The following is a 10,485-nucleotide window of genomic DNA, read 5'->3' as shown; positions in this document are numbered from 1 at the left end:
TGATGGAAAATAAAATGCTGCCTTTTTCACATGTAATAATCACAAAATAATAAATATAATCTTGATGCACTTCAGAAACATAAAAAAACAAATAAATAAAAAGCACAACATTGACACAAAAGCGATCTCTTTTCCCATTTTCTCTGACTATCTACTAATGAATTGATTGCAGTCAGCTCATATGACATGAATAAAGCGAGGCAAAATGAGAAATCACTATATGCATATATAAATTATTAAAAGCAAAATAGGCAAACACGAAACGAAATCTAACTGCAAAAAAACACTCTGTCCAGTTAAAGTCTCGCTATGGATCACAACGGGAACGAAGATCAAGCCTGATTACCAATCCATACACTATGAAAGCCATATAGATATAAATACACACAAGCGCAAGGAGACAGAAGAGAGAAAAATGGACGGGGAGAGGGGATGCGCGGGGAGAGTAGGCCCACCCTGGAAGAGAAGTTTCTGGGCAGTTTCATTGGGATCCATGGAGCATTCTTTAAGCATCGCATATATCTCCTCCTCGCTGTGATTTCCGGTGATCTCCTTTATCTGCTGGATCGTCTTCCACACGCTGCTCGGGATTGAAACCCTAGCCGCTGCTCCTCCACCGACCCCACTGCTGCTCTTGCTGCTGATGCTGCTGTTGCTCATCTTCGCCCCAACTCTCAAACGCCGCAAAAATCCTTCAATATATCCTTATATAACAGATATATATGTATCTGTATCGCATATGCGAGAGAAGAATGGGAGAGGTGGGAACAGAGACTGATTGTAAATTTATTTCTTCTTTTTTTTTTTTTCTTTTTTAATGAATAGAGAGAAGAGAGAGAGAGGAGACTTAGGGGAAAGGGTTTTGAAAACTTTGATCTGAATTTGTTTTTCTTTTTTGTTTGTTATTGTGTTTATTCTAATATATGTAAGTAGTTCTTTTCAGAAAGAGCGCTGGGGAGAGGCAAAGTTGAGAATTGAGCTGGGCTTTTTCTTTTTAGTTTTTATTTACTTTTTTTTGAAAGGTAATTGTCTATAACTCTCTCTATATATATAAAAACATATGTGAGATCAAATGAGAGCATGATTTTTTTATAAAAAAAATAAAGACATATTACAATCATTTATAAAATTCATTAATAGTTTATGGTTTATATATATATATATATATATATATATATATATATATATATTAGTCCGACGAAAAAAATATACAATATTAAATGTCTAATATTATAATTATGATTATAAATAAATATGTGTGTGTATATTATTTATTAACAACATGAATATGAGCAATTATATGCCTCTTAGTGGCTTTATATTGCATAATTAATGCAATGTAAAATGGATTAATTTCTTTTCAAAATGTTGAACCTCCAACCCCAATGCATACCACGTCCCCATCCAACAGAGTATCTGGAAATATATAAATCATGGCAACTCAGCTGAATACAGAGGTCATACATTTGCTTACTATGCACAAGAAACTCCATTCATTTTGAAAGGTTGCTCACTTGCTCCCATATTACCGCTATTGATGGATTAATTAATTAATAATATTTAATGATGTTACTTACCATATTGAGAACAATTTCATACACAAAATTTGCAATGTATACCATTTTATGTGATATATATAATTTTTAGCACAAAAAGTCAAACTAATAATAATAATCCAATGATATTTGATAGTGTAAATCTCAAGTATTCATCGTATTGTTGGGAATACATTATACGTTACAAAGGACACCAATCTCTAGCCCCTTTCATATGACACATTTAATGGTAATGATAATGCATGCCCGTGCTTCGGCATGGTTTACACGTGGCGGCTATGCATCGGACAACTATAACGGTAAGGCTAGGAGTTGTTACAAATTTGACCACGTGATTGCCTAATGGCATGACCTTTGAGTGACTTGCAATTGGTTTAAAGCCGATCGATCATGGTTGGGGTAGTATGCCGACTATCTCAGTGTATTTCATTTACTAATAACGTCTCATGGCAAGCACTGGATTAATCCCTGAGGTTGGTGATGATTGGTAAGTGTACTGCGAGGATTGACTAAGATCAAGGGATCTATCGAGCCTATCACATAATCCATGTGTATACATATTAAATTTGTAGATATTTTATTTATTATTTCACATATTAATCATTTTATTCAAATTTATTGATTTTTTATTCACTATTATCTTTCATTTATTTTATTATTAAATACTAGCGAGATAAAAAATATTAATTTAATTTGCAATGACAAAATTAACAAAAGGTTGTGAAAAATATACAATGTGTGTGGGTGGTTGCTTCAACACACGTGGGGCGTGCTCGCACCGTACCCGCACAGAAAGCTGAACTCTTGGAGATTTTTAAGACTTCTAAATTGTATGAGATAATAGTTGCCGATGAATCCAACTTGAAATTGATTCAAATATGGCTATTTAGTGGATTACAGATAAAACACTTGCAAAATGGGCCTTTATTAATTTTCAATGAGTTGTGTAAATATGAGATTGAAATGTAGTGGGAATCAAAATTGATTGAAATGTAGTGGGAATCAAAATTGAACACGTCTAGAGTTGTAGTTGGTATTTGTCTAACAATTATCTTCAAATTTGTGTAAACCATGTCGATGGCCCGGTGCTTTGGCATGGTGAGGCCAAGAGTTGCTACAGGTATGATCGCATGATTGACTAGTTACATGATTTTTGAGCGACTTGCAATTGGTTTAAAGATGGTCGAACATGGTCGGGGTAGTATGGTAACTATTATTTCATTTACTAATAACGTTTTATGACAACCACTGGATTAATCTGTATGGTCGATGGTGATCGGGAAGTGTACTGTGAGGGTTTGCTAAGATCAAGGGATGTATTGAGCGGATCACATAATCCCCACTAATATTATACATATCAATTTTGTAGATATTTTATTTACTAATTTGCCTCTCAACCGTTTTGTTCAACTTTATTGATTTTTGATTCACAATTATCTTTTATTTGTTTTTTATTGAATACTCTCGGTATTAAAAAAAAAAAAAATACTCCGTAATTTACAGTGAAATTTTTTAACAAAGATTATCATAAATGTACAATGTTTGTGGGTGGTTGCTTCAATATGCATGGGAAAATAATGTCAATGTTTGATGGTTTGATTCCAGATAATTTATGGATTGGTAGGTGGTTTCATGTTTAATATCAATACACGTGGGACACACCCACACCGTACCCGCATGAAAGTTGAACTCTTATAAAATTTTAAGACTCTAAATTATATGAGATAATAGTTGTCCATGAATTCAACTTGAAATTGATTCAAATATGACTATTAAGTGAATTGCACTTAAAACAAGCTAAATGAACCTTTATTGAAAAATCACATATTTAACTATATTTATTTCACATAATTATTTATCAACCATTTGCTACTGCTCTTCTATTTACTTTTATTTCATATGTTTACCCTCAAAGACTCATATTGTGCATACTTTATTTGTATGTACTTTACCACCAATATATGCCAATTATTAATATTGTGTGTTTAATTATATTCAAGTTATCTCATATTTATCAGGTTACAATATTGAAGATTTAACATTACATAATAATTTTAAGTGATGAAACTCCAAACAATGATAACATATAAACGACATAGCCATTAATTCATGATAAATTTATATTATTCGAAACAATCAAAATCACATAATATTATTTTAAGTACAACTCACGTTAATCATATATAACCAAAAAGACATTTTGATTGTTTTTAGATAATGTTATGTTATTTTTTATGAATTATGAATGTAATTTAATAAATCATTAACATGTTTTGTGATTCTCAATATAATTATCAATTTTGATCTTTTTTTAATAAAATTGAAATGTTAAGTGGAAAACACTATATACAAAATAGAAGGCATTTAACTTTCAATATATTATTATAGTACATTAATTTATCTCAGCTTAAACTAACACAACTTTTTAAACCAAGCAGGTGCAAATCTACATACATGCATACATATACATACATTAATTTATCTCAACTTAAATTAACACAACTTTTTAATCCAAGCATGTGCAAATCTACATACATACATATACATACATATACAAATATACAAATGCATACATACCAACATAATAATAGTCAGTAAAGTTAGGTCCTTAACGAAATGTTGGTGTAATTATTTGTTGAAATGAATGGTTCATATTATTTTGATTTTAGTAACTTTTATTTTCTTACTTTACCCTATATTATATCATTTTTTTGAAAGCAAATTAGATGTATGTATTACTGTAATAAATCAAAAATAAAGTCAGGTGGAGCAAGTCCCAAAACAACGAAGTGGCCTGAGCATGAGCCAAAGAAGCTAAAGTATGAGCAATTACATTACTAGATCTTGACACTAATCTAGAAGAGCATCGACAAGTAGACATTAACGCCCTGCAGTCTTGAATAGAATAGCCAACGTACAAGAGCAGCTCAACATGCACAGAAGATAAGTAGGGGTGCAAATTTGAACAATCCGTGAAGAGCTCAACTAACAACAAACATCTATTACATCATATACTTTCCTATATACTCATACGTCCCGTTAGTGTAAAGTTTAGTAATGAAATATTCCGTTAACTATTTATTATTAACTTACTCATTAATTTTCATAAGAAAGGTCTTAAGTTCGAACCTCATCCAATCAAAATTGACATAATTGTTAAATATGTCATATGAATATGTTAGAGTGTATTTTTAAAAAATACAATATGAAATTTAATATGAACTTTGATCAATTAATTAGAATCATGCATTGGTTATTGATGAAACGGTACACTTAATTTACAGTATATATTCAACACATATGAGAAACTATGCCTATTATCATTGTCTTTTTGGGGAGAGGATTTGGTTCTGTTTTTTAAGGTGCATTGCGCCAATGTACTAAAATTGCAGTGAAGCATACACAAGGGGACTAAATCAAATTAGTAATTCATTTATCGCAAAAGTGGCAACAATATGAAGCACGGATCACGTCAATTAATAGGATTTTGTGTTCCAAAAAGAAAAAACTATGTTTGGGTTACTGTCTAGTGTGTGTGCTCTCTTCTAAAATTGACATTGCACCAATTAATCCAACATTTATGCCACAAGTCATAGTTATGCATTCTTAAAATTTTCTTTTATAAAAATTTTGATAATCTTGCATTGATATACGTTAGGATTTGTTCCATTGTTTTTTTTTTTTAAATAATAAATATCACTCATTTTGCTTATTTATATAAATAATCCACCAATGTTCTTTTTCTATACATATCTTATATTATCCTTGAATTGCTTGGATAATCAGAATGTTTGTGTTTAATGGTGAGTGATGATAATATTAATATGCATAATTAAAATGTTTAATTATATTATTAGTATAAAATATAAATGTTGTTAGTTTTTAAACAAAACAATAAAAATATGTAATTATGTTCATTTTTTAGAAATTGAACCAAACACACAAATACAATTTTCTATAATGCAACCAATACATTTAAAAAGAAAATATTTTCTAAAAGAATGACTCATTTTTCATAAGTTATTTTTTTAGTTTCCAAGCATGCCCCCAAAGTAATTTAACTAAAAGTAGTATACCTAATATAATACAAAATACAATAAATATTTTTTTTAAAAAATACAAATTAAACATTAAATTTAATATCAACTATAATAAACTTATCTTATATATTCTTACATTGATATACACTGAATTATTTATTTAAATATAAATATCAGACATTAAATAAGTGAACATATAAAACTAGTCACCACACAAAGTTAAAAAAAGTTTGATTTTCGTTGTTATTATTTAAAAATTCATAAATTAATCATTGATTTGAGAAAGATTCCTAAATTAATCCTACTCCTGATTTTGTTAACATTATACTCTATTGTTGCGTTATAAATTCAGATTTCAGATGCGCGGTTGTAACTTGTAACACCGCAGGTAGACGCTTACAAAATACGGGACTTTTAATACGGACGGATAGAACAGGGCGTATATAAGCGCCGGGACTGCCCTAATCTGCCTTCTTCTTTGCCAAGCAGCTCAAAACCCTATCCCTGTCTTTGCTCCTCCTCTCAGATCTGCGGAGAATCCTAAATCCGATCGTATGGGTTCAAAGAAAAACGACTTCGGCGATGGCGCTAGCCCTGGGTGAGTCTCTCTCTAAGCATATGTATTGCACGCGCAATTTCTGAACACATAGTATAGCTTGTATTAGTTCGGATTGGATTAGTCTTCTAGATTTTACCATAGTGTATTAAATAGGGGTTTGTTTTTGTTATGATACAGAAAAATCTTCATTGGAGGTCTAGCAAAAGATACAACATTAGGTTAGCTTTTGGTTGCCGCTGTTGATGTTTCTTGTGAATTATTGGATTTGCTAATGATTTTCTGATCTTGTTTTTTGTTTTACCTGGAAAATAAAATTAATTGAATTCAATTTGGTTCTCTGAAGATCAATTTGTGAAGTACTTTGGGAAGTATGGAGAAATAACCGACTCAGTTATCATGAAAGATCGTCACACAGGACGACCCAGGGGATTCGGATTCATTACATATGCGGATCCTTCTGTGGTTGACACTGTCATTGCTGAAACTCATATAATCAATGGGAAACAAGTGAGTGTTTTTCTTTCCCATGTCTTTTATTCTTATCTGCTGATGGCATATTATTGCCACCAAAAAACAGATAGGAAGAGTAAACTATGGATTGCTATGCTATAAATCCTATAATAAATTACTTATTAGACTGTGGTGTGATAATTATCCTGTTGGGTGCTTGGTGCTATGTTTTCTAATGTCAATGTGAAAACAAAGTGTTCTACTTTTGGTATTGTTCTTTTGGAACATTTATGGGCACATGGGTGTCAGTGTGTTTGAGACCTTTGGTAAATAGTCTAAGATCTTGGTTTTCCAGGTTGAGATAAAGAGAACCATTCCTAAAGGATCTTCTGAGTCAAAGGATTTCAAGACAAAGAAAATTTTTGTTGGAGGCATTCCTACCTCTGTATCTGAAGGTAAAGACAGTTTTTTGTCATGTTATTTGCCTTTGGTAATGTGGTGGTTCCACTCTTCCATTACCTTTGATGTGCTGCATCCTTTTGTGTGTGTGCTTTTTTGCTCATTTTTTTGATGTGTTGGTGGGTAGATGAGTTCAAGGAATTCTTCTCCAAGCATGGGAAAGTGGTTGAACATGAAATCATTAGGGATCATGTGACTAAGCGATCCAGAGGCTTTGGATTTATTGTATTTGACAATGAGCAAGTAGTTGATAATATACTGGCTGATGGAAATATGATTGATATGATGGGTACCCAGGTAAGTGTTGTGCAGTTGTTAAATCTGTTGGGACACAGTAGTGTTACATTTACGTTAGGTCTCCAATTTTTTTACCATAGTTATCCTACATTGATGGGATTTCAGTTTCCTTGTAATATCTTGCTTTTAAAATTCTAATAGGTTAGGCTTTCAAATGTAGCACACTAGCACCTATATTTAGTGCTTGGCGTAGCTAACATGCAGGTGGAACATCTAGGTTAACTTGCTTCTTTGTTGTAGGTTGAGGTCAAGAAGGCAGAACCAAAGAAACCCTCAAACCCTGCACCTGCTCCCGCTTATGGTAGTAACTCTAGGGGTCGTGGTTATGCCGAGAATTATGGTGGATTTGACAATTCCTATAGCGGTTTTGGTGGTGGCGGCGGCTTTGGCCCTGCCTCTTATAGGTCTTTTGGTGGAGGTCTTGGTGGTAGGTTTGGTGATTACCCATATGGGGGTGGTGGTGGTGGTGGTGGTGGTGAATTTGGGGGTCGCTATGGTGAGTATGGCAGTAGTGATTTTGGTGGATACAGAGGAGAGCCTTCACTTGGCTACTCAAGTCGCTTTGGCTCTTATGGTGGTGGCTTTGGTGGGGGGTATGGTGGCAGTGGGCTAGGTCCATATGGCCGTGGAGGTGGTTATGGAGGTTATGGTGGAGCTGGCTCAGGTGCTGGTTATGATTCTGGCCCTGGTGCTGGCTATGGTGGAGCAGGAGGCTTATATGGAAGTAGGGGGGCAGGCTATAGTGGCAGTGGTCGTTATCATCCATATGCCAGGTAGATGTTCTATTAAGCCTTTCCCTAGGAGTTGCACTCAGGTCTCTTGGTTATTGCATCTTGTGGCCCCAAAGTTGAGTAGATATCCAGAGCACTAGCAAGGGATACTGTAACAGTGGAAGAACCATAGTTTGTTTCATTGTGTTTGTGGCTTAGATAACCATGTTTAGATAAATCTCATGGTAGCTTGTGCTTTATGTTTTAGTTAGATGTTTCTTCTGTTATGAAGTATGAGTCAGTTAGAACTCACTATAGAGGCTTTTTAACTGTATTCCTAAGGCTGATTTCATAGATACAAGTACTTTTTCTGGAGGCTCTTAATGTTATGCTGTTGTGAATTTATTTAGTTATCTAAGCAATGCTTGTAAGTTTAGTACTGCCATTTTTCTTTGTAGTCCTTAGCTATTAGATGTCCAGTGGGCTCTTATGGCTTTTATGAAGTATGTACTGTTTACTGTTAGATGCTATTTGGCGTTGGTGCATAGCAGAGTGTTTCATTGATATCACCATGATCAGTGGGCAATCATTTCAGTGCAAGATTTTATGCCCTAGGAATCTATCCTTTTTAAAATTTTGATTTGAAGTTTTTAGAAGTGGGAACCTCCTCTCTTTGTAGTCGTGACCATAACAACCATAAACCTGTCTACGAGTTTACATCGATAGCTCCTATTCTAGCACTAGCACATTAGCTCATTAGTAGAGATGCGCCATTTATAGACCTTGCCATCTTGCTTCAGCTAGATTTGTTGTGGCAAATCTGTTTCTCTGGTGCAGTTTTTATCTTTCATATATCTTTCAAAGTTGAATGTCTGGTGTTGCTGATGTAGCCGCATTAAGCAGCTTGCACCTCAAATTTTGCATGCTCTTGCTGATGTAGCCGCATTAAGCAGCTTGCACCTCAATTTTTGCATGCTCTGTTTCTCTCACACACACACACACACTGCCATCTCTCTTTTCAGGTTGCAGAGTTTGAACTGCTGACTAATGATTTCTAATGTCTTCGAGTTCTCCCTCTTCTCTCCTCTTCTTCTTCTTCTTCTTCTTTTTTTTTTTTTTTTTTTTTCAAGGTAAAATGTATGGATACAGTGGCAGTGATCCAGTTATAGATTTTTTTTATTTTTATTTTTTTGTAATTTTTCAAAATACTGTACAGTAGTTTAAATTTTATCTACGGGCATGCTTAATTTATAAGTATTCTGGTTCTGAGTTATAGTAAATATTTTCTCAGTTTCATTTTATTTGTCATGTTTATTATTATTTTTTTATTATTCATTTTAGTAGAGTATTTTTTTTCACTTTTAATGTAGTTATTTTAAATATATAAATTATATATATTAATATTATGAAAAATTAAATTATAAATAATTTTATTTAAGTTTTGTTAACTAAATTAGACATGGAGGTTGTATTTATGAGTTTGATAAAGTATATGATTATTGCAGTAACATCTATTTCCAGCGGCTTATAGGTCATTGATTGATTTAAATAAACAGAAATTTGCTGTACAATGCTGGCCAACGCATAATCTTTGTCAAACAAGCATGTACGAAGCAGACTATTATTTATTAATTTTATTAATAATAATAATACGGAGAATATAATTTCTGATGTAGTTATAGTGCCTAATTTTTTATTTATACCGCCAGTTAATATATTTACATTTAAACAACATTATAGTCAAACAATCGCCTTCTCTGTTAACTTTGTTTCAAAATTGTCTACTCGACTGATGACAGATGAATTTTATTACGAATAATGTTATTTTTCTTACGAATTGGTCGACTGCATTTGGTTTCGAAAAAAAAAGATGTTACATATTCATCAAATATAGTCACGTAATAAGGTAAAACTATCAAATTTTGTCACATGAGGTAAAACTATTAGAGCATTGCTCTCTTTTTATATGCACGGAAATAAACAAAAAATGGATGATATTATAAAAATACTTGACTCGCTATGAAGAAGTAAAAACTACGTAGTAATTTTCAAACAAACCAAACATATATAACGTGACTTACATGGTCCAAAGAATAAATGCATTGTATTAAAGTATAAATTATTCCCTCAAAATCTTGTATGTGATATCATAATTCATAACATTTACCATCTCTTTTTAAGAAGGGTAATGACCATGATTTACATAACTAAGTGGGTGGAATATGATTTTTGTGAGAATTATGAAATTTTTCAAAGAGTAATGCATTTTTCTTTTTAATTTCTCTTACCAGCATGAAACTATTATGTGGTCAATTAATTTATTTGCACCAATACCACATTATGAGGCAAACTTTTGGAGGGGAAAAATATTTTCCATTAAAAGATTTATAGTAACAATATACTAAATGCTTTCA

At 32.6% G+C, this 10,485-nt stretch overlaps 1 protein-coding gene across 1 annotated transcript; it reads left to right on the top strand.

Annotated features, from left to right (window-relative positions):
* The first annotated feature begins 6,009 nt into the window (after positions 1-6,009).
* Positions 6,010-8,518, top strand: LOC116029348 (heterogeneous nuclear ribonucleoprotein A3 homolog 1-like). The gene is made up of 6 exons (XM_031271312.1): positions 6,010-6,194; positions 6,333-6,373; positions 6,499-6,662; positions 6,961-7,060; positions 7,192-7,361; positions 7,602-8,518. The coding sequence occupies exons 1-6, from the start codon at positions 6,151-6,153 to the stop codon at positions 8,136-8,138; spliced, it is 1,056 nt and encodes a 351-aa protein (XP_031127172.1). The 5' UTR covers positions 6,010-6,150; the 3' UTR covers positions 8,139-8,518.
* Positions 8,519-10,485: the final 1,967 nt, after the last annotated feature.

The sequence above is a fragment of the Ipomoea triloba genome, chromosome 9, assembly GCF_003576645.1.
Source record: "Ipomoea triloba cultivar NCNSP0323 chromosome 9, ASM357664v1".
In the NCBI taxonomy this organism is placed as follows: Eukaryota; Viridiplantae; Streptophyta; class Magnoliopsida; order Solanales; family Convolvulaceae; genus Ipomoea; species Ipomoea triloba.
The sequence above is the reverse complement of the archived record's forward strand: the minus strand, read 5'-3'. Positions and strand labels throughout refer to the sequence as shown.